The following is a 19,628-nucleotide window of genomic DNA, read 5'->3' as shown; positions in this document are numbered from 1 at the left end:
TGATGTACTGTTTCAACAGGATGATGCTCCCTTGCAAGACATGCAGCAACTTTCCCAGCCAGCACTATCTCCAGATATGTCCCTCCATTGAGCATAAGTGGTATATGATGGGACGAGAAGTGTCTTGAGCAACTTGTCTGTCAACAATCTCTTATTGAATGACATGATCAGGTTGAGTGGGAATAGCATAAAATATCTGGAACCTCAGAACTGCGTGTGCTATTGACCTGTAAGTGTGATCATTTCCATGTGCTTCATATGCACTGTTACAACAATAAATCTTTAGTGAAATTTAAACTTCTAAAAGTGTTTACTAATTTTTTCTGGCATTATATAATGCATCTATTCAAAAATTCTTTTCATTCATAAGAAGTTTTATGAAATATGCTGCTTGAAGGTGATAGCAGTTGGCTTTTAAGGTCAATGAATGGCATGCACTTTCAACTGCAAACACACAATTTTATAAGATTAATAAGACTTCAATGCTGTAATTAACTCACTTGATAAAAATCATTATTAGTAAACAGCACACTGCTAACAGGAATTCTCTCACTTGTCAACACAATGACTTCTAAATATGCAGTAATCATAGCTGGGGAATTTACTTTACACTTGAGAAAATCTTTAGTACCCTAGCAAAGCACCCAAGAGGGCACATAAGAGCTGACAGACATTAACAGCATTGAGTAACTGACATGTTCTAAATTTAAAAGACAGATTATGGAAATGAAGATACTCTCACATATTTGAGTATGGCAGGTGAGCGCACGCGCACACCCACCCACACACACAGTGAAGAGACTAAATGCACAGTGAGAGACCAAATGGCTGAAAAACTTTTGCAAATATATAGAGGAGAAAGAGGGGTAGCAAATTTCACAACACTGCTGATTTTACAGTGACATAGATTTATAAAATCTGATATAAAGCTTCAAAATCTGATTGGGTAAGTGATGCAATTTGTTCAAAAGTGGAAAAAAAACATGCTGCACTATGATAGATCAGTGGGAAGTTGTAGACAAAGTTTAAGTAACTGTGGTGTTATTCAAAGAAACTGTAAAACAGTTAATAAATCCTATAATGTTGAAACACTAACTTAAATGAGTGCACTCTGAACTCTTCATCTTTAGTGATTATTTCTTGCTATATGACGACGACTTAACTTATTCAGCAGCAATAAATCACCAGTCCATTGCTGAAAAGGATGTCTTGACACTGCGCTATCCACTTTTTTGGCCACCTGATTTGTTTCCACCTTTGCGTAATTTTGTCTTTCCAATACTGTGAACTTTCCTTCACCCAAATCCACTTGCATTTTGTGCAATTACCATTTTACATTTAAAAGCTTTGTTGTATGTACATTCTACTTGTAAATCATGCTATAATCTCTACTTGGCGATTTCCATTCACCTGATCTAACTGTTTCCCCAGCTTTACTGCAACTGTACTATACAAAACAACTGTTCTCTCTCAAGCATCTTACTTGTATAGAGATTGTGGTGCTTCAGAAGATTATGAAGGCATGCCCTGAGAAGCCCAATTCCTATATGATATAAATTTAGAGAGTAATATTCTATAAGTGAGGCAGTGTGTAAAGCAAAGGAAATGTGTAATCTTTAGCATCTGATAAACCTAATTAAGGAGATAGACTTTATCACAACACATTGTCATTTTCCAACCGTCATAGTAGGCATAAATTAAACCAAACACCCACCAGTATATTTTTTCTTGGCATTAAAAATGCTTACAAGATGACAGCTGGACTACAAAAAGTTGAATGAATGTTATTATCACGACTGCAACTAAGTTATGAAACACACTTGGTGGAGGACTTTTCACTACTCAGCTTAAAAACTATGAAGTTAATGAGGATTACTCCACACAAATTCACTGAACGTCTATTACTCCATTTGCATCTTTAGTGAGCAATGGTTTCCTTCCACCAAATGTTACGGGGGAAAAAAATAGATTTACCTAATAGCTCCACTGGAATTTCACATTCTTGTGGGATTCTTAGATATAAAATTTGGGAGACCCTCTTAAGGATAAAGTAACAGCTAGCTGAACAGTGAAACCACCATTTAGTGTGACCTGAGTGATCCATAAATGCTGTTTGTTTAAGTAGTTTCCAGCACACCTCCATACACTATTTCATCTAGTCAAATCAACAATAAATAGGGGTTTCGCTGTAACACTGTCAGATGTTTCATGTACAATGTTGATGCATGAAAACAACCGTGAATAATCCTAAGATATAATGTTTACAGGGCATCAGCTTTTCCTATTTTGTCAACCAGTCTGGTGACCACTGCCACAATTTGTCTTTTCACCTCCAACAGAACACCTGGTATAAATTTTGGACATTTATTTTTAAAAAAGACCACGGGCAATAAATAAGCTATAACTGGTAGTGCATATATTTTAAAATTTATCACGTTCACTGCAGGCTTAAGGGAATAACAGGTCAGCTTTATCTAATAATTTGACATCTTGAACTTGGCTGCAGTATATAACCTATAACATATTTCAGAACTATTACTGTTATATGTTATGGGTGCTAAGTGTAATATTTCCAATAACCTATATAGATATGGGTTTTAAATGATTTATGTAACTACAAATAGCATGATCACTTTTAAGGAATATTACAAATAACATAACTTATTACCACTCCAATGCAGCATTGTCTGCTAATGTCATCATGAGATGATTGGCTGTTACCTGAATTTAACTTCCCCTTTTATACATCAACCTCTCAGCTGTAAACTCTGATGAAGAAATACTAACATACTGAAAACTGTCAAAATGTACTGTTACGTGAATGATAGTGCAACAAAGAAATCACAGATGAAAAAGAAACACAGATTTGTAATAACACACTTAACTCCATGTTGGAAAATAACAGAATGTTTTCACTCACATGAACACAGTGCATTAATCTCATGGCATTCATTCAGAACTATCTGTAATTAGATACACTAATGCAATATAAATGACAATAAGTTCCTTGATGGAATGTTATGTACGGAGCAGAAGAAACAACTCTCACAACAGTTTATGTGCTAAGTCACTGACAGGCAGATAAATAAGATAGAGTATGTTACTAGCTTTTTCACATATCTGTCAACTACTTAGTGTCTCAACTATTCAATGGGTTTTATCTGTACTCCTTAAATTACTAATGCAATTTATGAGTATAGTGTTTTCTCCCTGGATGAAACAAATGATTCTGTTATGTAATCAACACTGAAAAATTTTAACTAGAAATTTTCACAGTCATATGTGTATAAAAATAACTGCTTCAATTTTAGTATTGTATTAAGCGTGATTTGCCTGAGCTAACAGTGTTGTCTTTCTTATCAGTGAACAGAAATAAAAGTTACGAACACTGTCTAATGCGTAGATTTTGTACTCCAAATCCATTACATCCAAATTTTCAATGGCAAAATTACCTTTGAAACATGGAGAAATGAATAATGTTTTGGAGTAATCTATCTGTACTTACCCAAACCACGGGCAGCAACATCTGTGGCAACCAAAATTGCTGCCTTCCCATTTCGAAATTCTGGAAAAACACAATTACATTGAAATTTTATGTAGAATAAAAATTCTTAATAATTGCAATAAAAATGATTTCTGGGTGGTTGCAAAATACCATCAAATGAGATCTTCCTTCTAAAATATTATTGGTTTCCACTGTTCTAAATGTAACAGCAAAGTAAGAAAGGTTTGGCTAATAGTCAATGCTAGTAATTTGTCTGTATGAGCTAATTACCTTAATTATCAAATGTTCAATTATGATTCTCACATAACAGAAATGGACAATACTGACAAACCCTGGGTGGGGCTGATAGAGAATGCAGAGATAGCTACTCACCAAATAGTGAAGACATGTCATTCACAGGCACCTTAATAAGTAGAACATGGCAATATAACTTAGAAAATTACATTCAGATTTCTTCTTTGTTCCAAATTAAAGATCTTGTTTATTTGTATGTATACTACTCAACACATACACAATGCAGCAAATAGTGAGCACTAGCAAAAGCAACAAACCCTGAAGATTAAGACTTGCCAACTTTTGAGACAGTTTGCTAACTTCATACACATCCAGTCCCTAAACTGGTGTATTTAGAGAGTGGATTTTTACTCCAAGCTACACTTCAAAGAATAAAATTTTAGTTCAGCAAAATCAGAGGATCCATGATTTCAAAATGATGACAGGCATACTGCACAAGTGCGACTGCTTTACAAATTACAATGTATCACACAACACAAAACTGCAAACTGGGCTCAATTTCCAATTATTCTTAAATAAAATGTTGTTGACCTTACCTGCTAATACATAATCTCTCTCCTGCTGTGATTTATCTCCATGAATACTTTTAGCTGGCCATCTAAATAAAGAAAAACAACAGTTGGCAAATGGTCTGTACAAAAATATGGATAATAAGTAGATATTTTGAAATAATGAAGTCATCGAAACTAAATGACAGCATGATTATCAGTTAAACTGCCATTCTGATCCTGGCAACAGCCAATGGTAATAGTGCTCCTCAATATATCTTTTGTCCTACATGTTTTTGCAAAATTTCAGCACCTCGCCAATATCACTTGGAATATAACATTCTACACGCTAAAGGTGTGCTTTCCATTTCATCTTACAATGATCCAAAGTTTATTACACATTTCAGAAGGTTTAATTCTAATGCTTACACAGGAGGCAAGGATCAAAGAACTTTCTGGTGTGAATGTCCTTTGTACATGATCATAACAAAAGGTGATGGTTACAATATAGCTACAACAATGTCAGTCTATTATCAAAAGTGAAGACTGGAAATGCTGAAAGTACCAAAATTGTGCACTGGAAATGCTGAAAGTACCAAAATTGTGCAATGTCAAATTTTTCACGGAAACTGTTGTAAGAGCCAAGGTCAGTAACATGGAAAAGGTTGGAAGTACCACAAAGATTTCCTTTTAGTTAGTTCACAAAACATCTGATGGGTGTAAGAGGAATGGCAGTGGCACGGTGAAACTTCAGAAGGCAGGAACACTGTGCAAGGACTGTAGAAGACACACTCCAAGTTCTCGAGCTCATAAAAGAAGTTCAACAATGAAAATGTGAACCACATCACAGAATGTGTCAATAGTTTCCTCAGAAACAGCAAAAGGAAGTCAAGTAAAGAATATTTCAATCTTGATTTAAATTTAAGCCACACGTACACTTCTTTTAGAGAAATATATGTGGCTCCTTCAGTTACTTACAAATATCATTCTACCATCTTCAAAAAATTCTACAGCAATGTTTCTTTCAGCAATCCAAGAAATGATGGGTGAACTATGTGATAAAGTGAGTATGCAGGCAAAAATAACATCTAATGAATTGCCAAGTCTACACCACAAACTTGTCACAATCACACCAAGACACCTCAGGACTTGATGAAAATCTATTTTACATATTCACAGATGCCCTTAAGTGAGGCATGCACTGTGTCCATAGATTTGCGACAATTTATGTTTACACCTACGCTGACACACATCAGCAAGTTTTACTCATGACAGCTCTCAAACCACAACTTGGGAATACATACCGATGCAGGAACATCACTAAAGTGCATGTGGCACGAAGGCCTAACTGGTCGAGGACGTAATGAAGTGGTATCCCGTGTATTAAAGCTCATGGCTTCAGGATTAACTCACAAGAAGGAACTCATTTTGTGGTATGATAACTAGAACAAAAATTGTATGATGTTGATGGTTTTAATGTTGGTTGTTTCAGAAAGATATAATAAGTGTTGAAATCAAGTTTTTTGTGACTGGTCATAGCTACATGCCTTCTGATCGAGACTTTGGTACTACACGGAAAAGACAAAGAATGTTAAATGCACGGTGGAAATGGGAATTTTATGAACAGAATGATGGTTTAGCTTTGGGTTCCCCTGTCTTGCCTAATGCAGCAGACATCTTCATGGAGGCATTTGAAGAAACAGCGCACCATTACACCAATTGCGGGCTACGTTATGTTGATGATGCGTTTTCATCTGGCCACATGGTGAGGAAGAACTACTGAAGTTCTACCAATATCTCAATCAACAGCATAGTAAAATATAGTTTACAATTGAGATTGAAAAGAATGGGGTGCTGCCTTTCCTCAACATATACATTTACTGAAAGCCTGATGGTATACTTGGCTGCAGAGCATACAGAAAAGCCACCAGCATGACCATGCCTCCTACCACCATCATACTACGCACAAGTCTGCCCTTCACACTTTAATCAGGTGGGTCCACACGATCAGTGATGACATACACCTGAAGGCAAAACTACGAAAGCTCAGATCCATTTTTGGAGCAAATGGTTATGACAAGAATATGATAGATAAAACTATGACGACAACAGTGAAGGAAACAGGGAACAGCAGAAGGAAGCACAGAACATATCCCTATTACCCCACTGAACGTGTGGGCAAAATTCTCCACGGCGCCGACATCAAGCCAATCTTCTGAAGCAATAACAAAATAAAAGATGTTTTAGGCTCAACGAAAGAGGAAATTGACAAGCTAACCTCCACAGGAGTCTATGAAATTGGTGTGCAATGTGGACTGGTCTATGTAGGCGAGACCAATCAGCACACAAATTGCAGAGCACGAAACGTACATCTATCTGGGACAACGCACAAGGTCAGCAGTGGCAGAACACCAGATCAGCAGTGGCAGAACACCAGGACAAGTGTGATAGAGTCACCAGCATTGTGTATAACTTATTGCCAGTGACATGGCAGTCTTATGATACCCTTAGCAGTGCCAGTTGTGTTGGTAGTTACGGTGTGCCAGTTCTTAAGCAAATGCCATGAAATGCTTTCTTCAATTTAGGAATCAAGTTGAAGTCACAGGGGCTAAGTCCAGAGATTGTGGTGACTGGCACAGCATTTCCCAATGCTATCGATTGAACAAATCAATCGCTGCTTTCACCATATGCACTGTAGCATTGTCATGCAAAATGGCAGGTAGGTCCTGCAAACAGTGTCCCTGCTTCTTTCACAAAGCTGTTCATTTGTGAAACATAACCCGTGACCAGCTTAGAGAAACAAGGTGACACTATGTGCAGGACCAGCCTATGATTTTGCAGGATAATAATAGGGCGCAGGTTGTGGTTGATTTGTTGGGTTATCATCCACCACGCACCCCAAACATTAATACCATGTCATTTCAACTTAATTCCTAAACTGAAGGAAGCATGTCATGGCACTTGCTCCACAACTGTTACAGAGATTTTACAGGCTGCTACACTTAACTATCAACAAAACTGACACTGCCGAGGATATCCTAAGACTTACAAATTGCTAGCAATCGCTTATATACAATGCTGGTGACTACTTTGATAAACATTAAAACTTTGAAACATGTGCCTATTCTTTATAAGATGTAAATAAATAGTTGCCACTATGAATGTTTCAACCCTCCTAAAATAGTATCCAGAGCATATGAAAATTTGCGATCAGATTGTTTCTCCTCACCTCATTTTATGTCATGAATAAACTTTTGAACAGATGTAAATAGCATTGTAACACATGTAGATTGAAATTGTGCAACAATACACAAATTTTATTTGTATTTTCCACATAGCAGCTACTCTGGTGCATCTCCACAATCTGCCTGTGGCATTTTCCATTAAATATCCTCCTATAATACTTTAATTCTGGGGAAATGTAAAGACACTGAAGCCTATATCATATTGCAACCATGATCTGTATGTTGCAGCCATTTGTTTTCTAAAAACAGATGACAATTTGCCATGTGATGTTAGATGGTACTAGTTATTTCAACTAAATGAATACATTACCCATAACGAACAATGCTTCTTGTTATATCATCCACCTTCCTTTTAGTCTCTACAAATATTATGGTTTTGCTGTCTGGTTCAGCAGCTATTTCTGACAGCAACTTCATTAACCTGTGAACGAAAACAAAAAACATTGAAACACATAATAAAAATAAAAATATTAACAGTACACTTATAACTTCTGTACATACTTTGCTTCTTTCTCATGCTCCTGACATACATCAATAATCTGAAGGATATTGTGATTGGCAGATAATTGCAGAGAGCCGATATTTATCTGGATGTAGTCTGTTAAGAACTCTTCTGCCAGGTTACGAACTTCTTTTGGCCACGTTGCTGACCACATCAGGACTTGTCGGTCAGGCTTTTAACACAGAAAACAACACTTACTGTGAGAACATAAGACTATTTTCCATGATAGATTACACACAACCTACACATTATGTGGTTAAATCTACTGTAACACTGAAAATAAGAATTACAAAATTCGTTTAAAATTACGATTAGTTAGATAATGCTTGGAAGCTAGTTTGTGCCATGGACATACTTACCCTAATCTGCTCAATTATCTTCCGTATCTGTGGTTCAAAGCCCATATCAAGCATACGATCAGCTTCATCCAAAACCAAATATGTGCAACGACGTAAATTCGTTGTCCCTCTCTCCAGAAAGTCTATCAGACGTCCTGGTGTTGCAATCACTATTTCAACACCACGTTCCAAGTCCCTTGCCTAAAAGGTGAATGGGAATTGATTTAGAACTGATAAGACAACTCTAATTTTATCTAACTGACATTGGAAAAACACAGTACAGTTGCCACAAACTATAGCTACTTAGTTGTTTCACACTTAGACGAAACATTTGAAACAGATACTCATAACAAGTGCAGTGAAACACTGAGGAAAGTTAACATATTTACAGCATTTCCAGAGTACCTGCTTGTGCTCTCTCACAGCCATTAAAACTATCGTTGTTCTTAGTGAGTGAATCATACACAGACCCTATATAGTTAGACGAATTATGCCAGAAGAGTTTGAAGAAGCGTACTTTAACAAAATACAGTGTTTGGACACACTATCTTGCAATACAACCAAATACTAACAAATTATTGCAGTAGTTTATTCAGTATGAGGTACTGCACCTTGTGTAAAAATGAAATAATAATACCAATAATAGATGCATTACTTGAACTGTTTCTGCTATCATACTAAACAACTGAATACTTTCATAGGACCAATACAGCACAAAGAAATTATACATCTCAGCAAAACAAACACAGAAGGCATAAACAAAAGCATAATTCCAGGCAAACTTGATACTGATCCAACCATAAGAAAACTATCAAGCTCAACAATGGTGAGCCTACATATTGCAAAATAAACTTACAAGAAAACCTTATAAGTGACTTACGCTGCAAACAGAAACATCTAAAAATGGAAGCAAAATGTCTACCGTGAGTGGTTTTCAAAACATTTGTGCTAATATGCAGAAGCGTATGTGGAAAGCTATATTATTGCCCTAAAGATATGTAGACACAATGTCTGTTTCCTTGTGCACAATTGCATACACACCGAGTAAATGGGGAAGCACAAAAGTTGGTGGAAAGAACCCATGTACTTTTTTTACGTCCACATGTTGCCACACTGCACACGCAGTCTGCTAAGGATCCCCCTTCTTTGCTTGGAAGGGCTTGCGGTGCGTTTATTGAGATGAAAGGCAACAAAAAAACACACAAAAGCGACTGGAGGTAAAGATGTATCTAGATAACAAAGGTAAGACAAATTCGAAATGACGACGTTTTGTTTGTGAATTTCAGGTCACAGAGATTTCAGATTTTCTGCTTGGGAACTTGCTGGAAATAACATTCCCCTAGCTAGTAGCTAGCAATTTATGTATCAGTTTCAACTATTTATTTTGCATTTCAAAACAAAGCATTTCAATGATTTATTTCTGAAAAAGAAATACTTAAGGGAGGTTCTTAGTCATTATATTAAGGTTAATTTTCAATGCATAATTTGTATTTTGTTTTATAAAAAGTTATTTACACAACTTTAATCATGAAAGATTATATGCAGATTAACAACTTCTCAGACTATACAAATATGGGAACTTCATCGGAGGGGGGGGGGGGGGCAAACCACCAGTGGTTGTGTTTTCCAATACATATTTTTGGCATCATCAATATCATTCAATTCTAACTCTAGCAGTTTGTTAAGAAGCTACACACACTTCATCATCACTTCTTTTCTTCAGATGTCAGTTCCACAATTGTTCTAGTATGTCCCCAGTATTCATATCCACTTTTCATAAATTCCTGTCTTATTCTTCTGTTTTCCTACTCTGAAGCTTACAGTACCTTATTCTTCACAGCAATAGGATTGGAAACTTTATCTAATACTTGACACACAGGGCATCACATCTCAAATTCTTATTCAAATAATTTGTGGGTGCAGCATTCATCCAGCCTTTCTTTGTATTCATTTTCGCCACGGACCTAATTGGTTCAGAAAGGATATGCTAAATACAATTGGGGTGGTGGCATGTTTGTTACTTTAGAAGTAATTTATCTTTTAATGAAACTGAAGCAGATAGTTCCTGTGAGTTAGTATGTGTAGAGGTCATGTTTGGTAACCGGAATAAAATAATAATTGACTCCTTTAACTGACCACCCAACTCGGATGAAACAATTGATAACATTCGCTTGGCGCCTTCCTTAGATACAATCTCCACTCCTTCCAAATTAACACTTAAGTGTAGACTAGACGTGGTTTGGATTCAAAGAAATAGTATTAACAGCAATTGAGAGATTTAAACAAAATAAATTAAGAAATGATGGAGCTGATCATCCATGGTGCACTAAACAGGTCACAACACTGTTCTAGAAACAATGAAAAAGGCAAGCCAAATTTAAACAAATGCAAAATCCCCAAGATTGGTGACCTTTTACAGAAGCTTGTAATTTAGCATGGACTTCAATGCAAGATGATTATAATAATTTACACAAAGAAACGTAAGTCTTGAAACCTGTCAGAAACGCCAAAGAGAGACTAGTCGTATATGAAGTGTGCCAGTGGTAAGACACAATCAATGCCTTCTCTGTACAACAACAATGGTATACTATAGACAACAGTACTGCCGAAGCAGAGTTACTACAGACAGCCCTCCAAAATTCCTTCACCAACGACAAAGTAAATATTCCAGAATTCGAATCAAGAACAGCTGGCAATGTAACTTAGTAGATATCCTTGGAGTGGTGAAGCAACTTAAATCACTTAATAAAATCAAGTCTTCTGGTCCAGACCATATTTCAACTAGGTTCCTTTCAGACTGTTGATGCAATAGCTCCATACTTGAAAATCATATACAACTGCTCGCTTGACTAAAGATCTGTACCCAAAGACAGGAAAGTTGCACAAATCACACTAATATTCAAGACAATCCACTAAATTAGAGGCCCATATCAGTACAGCCAATGCACAGCATGATTTTGGAACATATTTTGTGTTCGAACATCATGATTACCTCAAAGAGAACCATCTATTGACACACGAAGTATTGAGTACTGTTGACAGGGGATTTCAAACTGATTACGTATTCCTGGATTTCCATAAGGCTTTTGATAGTTCCTCAGAAGCATCTTGTAGTGAAATTTTAACAATATTCTGAGAAGGAAAGTTGCTACTCACCATATAGTGGAGATGCTGAGTCGCAGATAGGCACAACAAAAAGATTTTCACACTTGCAGCTTACGACAAATGGCCTTTGCCAACAACACACACACACACACACACACACACACACACACACACACACACAACTCAGCATCTCCGCTGTATGGTGAGTAGCGACTTTCCTTCTCAGAATATTGTTACATTCCATCCTGGATTTTCCACTGTAATGAAATTGAGTGTTTATGGAATATTGTCTCAGTTATGTGACTACAGTCATGATTTCCTGTCAGAGAAATCACAACCAGAGGGATCACAAAGTTCGTAGTAATTGACGGAAAGTCATAGAGTAAAACAGAAGTGATTTCTTGCATTCCCTAAGGTAGTGTTATAGGCCCTCTACTGATCCTTATCTATATAAACGACTTAGGAGACAATCTGAGCAGCCGGTTTATGTTGTCTCCAGATGATGCTGTCACTTATTGTCTAGTGAAGTCATTGGAAGATCAAAACAAACTGCAAAACAATTTAGGAAAGATATTATGTGTGTGGTGCAAAAACTGGCAATGAACCCTAAATAATGGGAAGTGTGAGGTCATCCATGAGTGCTAAAAGGAATCCGTTAAGCTTTGGTTACACAATAAACTAATAAAATCTAAAGGCCATAAGTTCAACTAAATATCTAGGAATAACTATTAGAAACAACTTAAACCGGAGAGAACACATTTTCTACGTGAGGGAGGCAAACCAAAGACTGCACTTTATTAGCAGAACAATGACAAGACGCAACAGATCTACTTAAGAGACTGCCTACACTACACTAATCTGCCCTATTTTGAAATACTACTCTGCAGTGTGAGATCCTTACCAAATAGTATTAACAGAGTCCATCGAGAAAACTCAAGGAAGAGCAACACGTTTTGCATTATGGAGAAATATGGGAGGGAAGAATACAAGATTTGGGTCGGGCATCATCATAACAAAGGCATTTCTGGTTTTTTCGGTCACCAACTTTCTCCTCCAAATGTGAAAATATTTTGTTAGCACCGACATATGTAGAAACAGTCACCATAATAAAATAAGGGAAATCGGAGCGAGCACAGAAAGATTTTTTTCCCCCGCACACTGTTAAGAGTGGAATAATAGAGAATTATTATGAAGGTGGTTTGACGAACCCCATCACGCACTTAAGCATGATTTGTGGAGTACCCAAGTAGATGTATGTGTACATCCATAAATTTAAGCAGTTTCCTTTGGAGTCAACAGACACTGTTGCATACACATCACTTCACAACATACGTCAACACAGAACACAATGAAACACACGAGTTTCAATTTACACACCTTTCACTTCTGCTTTCCTTAGCAAGTTTAAAAACGATCTCTGGTAGCAGGTTTTATGGTGTATAGTTTCACTTACACATAAGAGAGGCAGCAGAAGTTTCCCAATGAAGATACACTTTAACTTCAATTTTACATTTTTCGCAATTATACACCATAAATTCATACCTCCCGAGAAAAAACTATGATCAATGCTAAAAATTCCTCAATTTTACATTTCTTCCCAGTAACGTTTACCTCAATTCTACACTCTTACTTGACATCTTACTTGACTTCATCCCATTTCCTTCCTCTTGACATCTGATGTGACTCAACAAGTTTTAAGTGGCACAGAAGATGATACGGTTTGCACCATGGATGGTGACGGACTTAAGGGAATGTTTTTTGCCACTGTGAAGAGACGAGATGTGAGAGGAAATGTCAACACAACTTGCAACATTCAGCATCATTGCACAATGATACAACTACTGCTAGATTGTGGCAGCAATGAAAAAACAGAGCAGTCAACATGACATGTTCCTGACCGAGCCAATATGTGACGAAGGGGCCCAGCCGCCACCTTTTCTTGTGTCACTTGTAACTCAGTCTCATCTTTTTGCAAGTATTTTCAATGTACTGTATTCAGTAACAACACTGATTGTAAATCTTTCAAATCCAAACCCCGAGTCTAGAAGAATATGCTCAGTCAGAATCAAAGAGAACCACTTGTATGAGTATCAAGAGCTCACATGGAAAACCAATCCTAAGCAAAGAAAGGTAGGCAGAAAGGTGGAAGGAATAAATAGAGGGTCTATTCAAGGGCAATGCACTTTAAGATAATATTATGGAAATGGAAGAGGATGTAGAAGATGAAATGGGAGATATGATACTGCGTGAAAAGTTTGACAGAGCACTGAAAGACCTAAGTCAAAACAAGGCCCCAGGAGTAAACATTCCATTACAACTAATGATAGCCTTGGGAGAGCCAGTCCTGACAAAACTCTTCCATCTGGTGAGCAAGATGTATGAGACAGGCGAAATACTCTCAGACTTGAAGAAGAATATAAAAATTCCAATCACAAAGGAAGCAGGTGTGTCAGATATGAAAATTACCAAACTATCAGCTTAATAAGTCACGGCGGCAAAATACTAACGCCAATTCCTTACAGACGAATGGAAAAACTTGTAGAAGCCGACCTCTGGGAAGATCAGTTTGGATTCCGTAGAAATGTTGGAACATGTGAGGCACTACTGACCCTACGACTTATCTTAGAAGATAGATTAACCCTTTCCACTCCAATGTCGAGTGCCACTCGACATCGCGAAATTTGTTTTCCGCTCCGATGTCGAGCCTCATTCGACACGACTTTTCGAAGCTCTCAGACGTATTTTGAGCCTACTAGGCATTATTGCCGCAGTGTGCAGCCATCTAGGAGAACTAGTGTTAACTCTGTCGAACAGTAGCAGCTGTGTTAAGTCAAAGATTGTAATTATTATGTTCAAGTCCACGCGTTCGAAATGGCTAGTTCTTCACGTACAGTCCTTTCTGAGGAGCACTCTCTAAGTGAAAACAAGAGTGAAAATGATTCTGATAATGATAGTGATTCATTTCCAAACAATTCGAGTGACAATGACTAAGAAAACAGTGACAATGTGCATGTTTCTGGTGGTTCAGCAGAGGATTCATGGCGAATGTGGAGCGACACTGGCTTCACAGATTTTCCTTTTGACGAATCAAAGTGTGGTTTTATAACAGAAACTAGTTTTGTTCCATTATCGCCCATCGGATTCTTTCAATTAATTTTTACAGATAACCTATTTCAACAAACAGCAGATGAAACGAATAGGTATGCTACATCAAAAATACGTAAAGTGACCACTTCCACAACATTCTGCATGGTGGGACTGGAGAAATGTTACCATGGAAGAAATGAAACACTTCCACGGTGTACTACTGAATATGGCATTACAAAAGAGTAAGAATTTGCAGGACTTTTTTCAAGAAAATGGTTACAATCATCCAACTTCTTTCCAGACTGTTTTCGTCGCCGATGATTTATGCAAATTACCTGGGCACTTCCATGTTTCTAATCCGACGAGTGCTACACATGTCAACAGTCAGGTTCAGTCACGTCTGAGTAGTAATTTCGGATTCATCGAATGGTTATATCTGCAGTTTGATACCCTATGTATACCCCAATTGTTGGCCAGCGGTCACATTGTTTCTACAAAGAGATCCGTGCAAATCTCTGCGGTGCACTGCCGCCCAGGCGGCGGCTATTTAAATAAGAGCGCACGGAGCCGCCCTGTGTCTGCCTTACGGAGTGCAAAGGGTTAAGGAAAGGCAAACCTATGTTTCTAGCATTTGTAGACTTAGAGAAAGCTTTTGCAATGTTGACTGGAATACTCTTTCAAATTCTGAAGGAGGCAGGGGAAAAATACAGGGGGCGAAAGGCTATTTACAATTTGTACAGAAACCAGATGGCAGTTATAGGAGTCGAGGGACATGAAAGGTAAGCAGTGGTTGGGAAGGGAGTGAGACAGGGTTGTAGCCTCTCCCCCATGTTATTCAATCTGTATATTGAGCAAGCAGTAAAGAAAACAAAAGAAAAATTAAGAGTCGGTATTAAAATCCATGGAGGAGAAATAAAAACTTTGAGGTTTGCCGATGGCATTGTAATTCTATCAGACACAGCAAAGGACTTGGACGAGCAGTTGAACGGAATGGACAGTATCTTGTAAGGAGGATATAAGATGAACATCAACAAAAGAAAAACACAGATAATGGAATGTAGTCGAATTAAGTCGGGTGATGGTGAGGGAATTAGATTAGGAAATGAGACACTTAAAGTAGTAAAGGAGTTTTGCTATTTGGGGAGCAAAATAATTGATGATGGTCGAAGTAGAGAGGATATAAAATGTAGACTGGCAATGGCAAGGAAAGCGTTTCTGAAGAAGAGAAATTTGTTAACATCGAGTATGGATTTAAGTGTCAGGAAGTCGTTTCTGAAAGTATGGAGTGTAGCCATGTATGGAAGTGAAATATGGACGATAAATAGTTTGGACAAGAAGAGAATAGAAGCTTTCGAAATGTGGTGCTACAGAAGAATGCTGAAGATTAGATGGGTAGATCACGTAACTAATGAAGAGGTATTGAATAGAATTGGGGAGAAGAGGAGTTTGTGGCACAACTTGACCAGAAGAAGGGATCGGTTGGTAGGACATGTTCTGAGGCATGAAGGGATCACCAATTTAGTGTTGGAGGGTAAAAATCTTAGAGGGAGACCAAGAGATTAATACACTAAGCAGATTCAGAAAGATGTAGGTTGCAGTAGGTACTGGGAGATGAAACTTGCACAGGATAGAGTAGCATGGAGAGCTGCATCAAACCAGACTCAGGACCACCTCAACAACAACAGAATCAAAGAAATGTCCGTGATTTCTGGCTAGTGTGCTCTTATTGGCTGACAACTTGTTACGTCACCCATCAACCAGTGCAATGACACCACACTGAAGCTGGTTTTACTTGAGCTATTTACTGGTCAAAATCGAGTACTCTAAGTGCTTGCGCCTCTCGTACTTGTGTGTAAAACCATGACAAGTGTGTCTACGACATCAATGATCTATAGATCGTGCTGGAGTTCTAAATTTCCAAGTATGCCATATGCTGCGCACGTGCAGACAACTTACTATGGCAGCATCTGCTACCACTGGGAGCTATAATCAATCCTGACTGAGTTCATTCCTATTATAGAAATGCATTTTGTGATTTGTTGTCTTGTTAATCTTTATTGTTTTGTTTGCTTTGTTGTCGTGGCACACCGAAAAGTTACACAAGGTTCTGGTATTTTTTCCTACTACCATTCTCCTACAAGAGACGAAATATCTGAAAGCAAAAAGCATTTGAGTTTTACATAGAAAGTGCCTATACTGTGCACAGGTAAGAATGTAAACAGATATATGTTTTAATTATAATTATTTCAACAGTAAAAAAATCAGAATTGCTGGATGAAAAAAATAATTTTTGATGTTACTTGGCATCTATAAAAATAAGATACAAAGGATAAAAAGCACTATTTGCTGATCTCTACATAGTGCCCGATACGTTTGCAAGCACATATTTTCTCGAGCAATTAAATGTGTATGTTCTGAAATGTTTGGATGACATTTCCCATTCTTGCAGTTCTCAGGAGTATGAACTATTTACCACAAGATCTTTGACTATAACATCAACTGTGATTTCTGCCTCTGTCATTAACTCTGTTATCACTGCTTTTTCCTACATTTTGTTACTGTATCAATTTTTCTACGAACAGGATAATCCCTTATAATCTCACCTTCACCATACACATGTCAAATTCCATAGCAGACAGGTTTCACAACACCTGCAATTTTGGTACTGACGTGTGATCAAAAATGACCACTAAAAACAGATGATTCTCAGTACAGAAATAAAACACCAGGAGTGCCACAGTAGGCACCTCTGTCCCGAGTAGTCAACTGAGACAGAGTCCATTGTATAAATGGGGCTTTTAACACACACAAATTAAGCTCACCTGCTGGATACACAGGTGGTTACTGTGCTCAAATCACTAGTGTGCACTGTGTCATTGGCTAGAGGAGGAAAAAAACACTCCCACACCTTTCACTGCACTTCAGAGTTTTTGGTTTAATTCACCGTATTCATCAATTTTTGCTTTTTCTCTGTGTGAGCACAAACAAAAGATCTCTCAAAAACGCATGTTTTGATGTTCCATTTGTGGTCACAGTATGTCGGAAAATAGCTTGTTTCCTTGTACTCAGATACTAATTTCAATATTTTGACAAGTTTTACTTACTGTTACAAATTCGTGATTTTTTTAAGAAGTGATGAAATTCATTACCTCTAATTATTGCATACGCATTGTATTGTATTTTTCAATTTCTTTCATTTATACAGATTTTATACAATATATTTTACAGGATTACAATTTTTAATTATATATGCGAAGCGTAATATATATTTGTTTTTGCTTGTGTTTGGAGAGTTTTAACATTTTCCTTGACTCTGCACTGCCTTTAATTTGGCGTTTTTTCAGCCTAGACTGTATGAAAATGTAAAATAGGAGTTTCAATTTATTACTAAGCAATGAGACAAAATTCATGCAACAAGAAAAATCTTTGCTGGGTCTGACAAAGTAATGAGCAGTGACTGGAGCTGCCCGACATGAGTAGAATCCTCTGCCTCCAACAGTGGCCCACATTTTACTGAAGTTATACACCCAGTCACAGATAAAACTGTCGCTAGACAATTCTCTTGTAACATGTGCAATATGCAGTTTCAACAGCCATCTTTCATGTTTTGCTGGAGTATGAAGATATTAAATGACAAACCACTATCAGAATTGTAGACAGACTGATTAATGGTGGTAAATGAGATGCATACTTTTTGGATTAAAGAAATATGGACTTTTTCCTCTTCACAAACCATAAGTTACCAGATTATATCAATGACACGAAGTCAAATTCTAGACCTTTGTAGTCCAGAACTTACACACAAAATGTTACAATACAGTCAGTTAATGTCTCAGACCTTTTACGTTCAAGGTTAATAGCAATAGCAATAGTATCTTCAAATATTTACGAAATGTCACACAGGAGAGAGAGAGAGAGAGAGAGAGAGAGAGAGAGAGAGAGAGAGAGAGAGAGAATTACTCTGCCTGACCATGAGAAACATTTCAGTTATAACACACCTGTGGTCCTTTTGGCGCACCTCCGAAGATACAAGTGTTTCTTACAAGAGATGAAGCACCAAACTCTGAGGCAACCTGTTGAATCTGCTGTGCCAGTTCTCTAGTGGGAGCCAACACTAGTGCAATAGGGCCATCACCTCTTTGTAATCGTGGTTGATGATTGATATGGACAATTGCTGGGAAAATGTACTAAAAAGAAAAAAAATAATAAATTAAGACACGAATTGATGACTGAATCAGATTTACAAGTATTTATTTGATACTCATTATTTACCGCTAGTGTCTTCCCAGAACCGGTTTGTGCTATTCCAACCATGTCTCTTCCACTAAGAGCAATGGGCCATCCTTGTGCTTGTATGGCAGTGGGTTCTTCAAAACCTTGCCGTCTATTGAGGAAAGATTAACAAAAAAAGGCAAATTTAATGTCTATATTTCACTTCATATGCAAATACTTTAATTTTATTATCTCAACATTAAAAATAACAAAAATGTTTTATAACAGTAAACTGCTCTGCAAATCTCAAATAAATCAAAGTAGTTATAAGAACATCAGGCTGAATATACTGTAATTATGCAGGAAGTGTTACCTGAAGCTATTATATACAAGTATTACACATATTATGGTTAATTAATGTATGAAATTATTTTGCAACAGGTACGCACAAAAGAGAATTTCAGTTAAAGATTTTTCACATTTCATTGCATGCACATTGCAAAGTCTTATATGGTCAGGGTAAAACAAATTAAATGAAAGCGCAGCATTAATCATCACATACAGATCTTTTTAAAACTCATGATTCAAAATATTTACAGATGGAGTGTGGGTAGTAGAAGTACGTTCATGGTATCTGTGATCACGTGACTGATGTTTCACTGTTATTACAGAAATTCTTGATGATAAATAAAAATTGTTTACCAGTGACCACATTATCCATCTTCTAGCATACATACAGCAGTTTTTATCAGGTACCCCATGTGAAAAGGTCACTCATGGTAATAACTTGTCAAACAATCTGACAATTATATGAAGACACGATTTTTAGATACTTGGAAAAGAAAACAGTTT

General features: G+C 37.2%; 1 protein-coding gene across 1 annotated transcript in view; it reads right to left on the bottom strand.

Annotated features, from left to right (window-relative positions):
* LOC126252894 (uncharacterized) overlaps positions 1-19,628 on the bottom strand; it is a 55,050-nt gene that overhangs the window by 22,082 nt on the left and 13,340 nt on the right. The window contains exons 5-11 of the mRNA XM_049953864.1: positions 18,837-18,948; positions 18,563-18,751; positions 8,394-8,573; positions 8,034-8,206; positions 7,843-7,953; positions 4,336-4,397; positions 3,506-3,565 (exon numbers count right to left, since the gene is read on the bottom strand). Of these exons, the coding sequence (XP_049809821.1) occupies positions 3,506-3,565; positions 4,336-4,397; positions 7,843-7,953; positions 8,034-8,206; positions 8,394-8,573; positions 18,563-18,751; positions 18,837-18,948 (887 nt within the window). The remainder of the gene's footprint in view (positions 1-3,505; positions 3,566-4,335; positions 4,398-7,842; positions 7,954-8,033; positions 8,207-8,393; positions 8,574-18,562; positions 18,752-18,836; positions 18,949-19,628) is intronic.

The sequence above is a fragment of the Schistocerca nitens genome, chromosome 4 (assembly GCF_023898315.1).
Source record: "Schistocerca nitens isolate TAMUIC-IGC-003100 chromosome 4, iqSchNite1.1, whole genome shotgun sequence".
NCBI classification, from domain to species: Eukaryota; Metazoa; Arthropoda; class Insecta; order Orthoptera; family Acrididae; genus Schistocerca; species Schistocerca nitens.
Note: the sequence above shows the minus strand (reverse complement) of the source record. Positions and strands in the feature narration are given on the sequence as shown.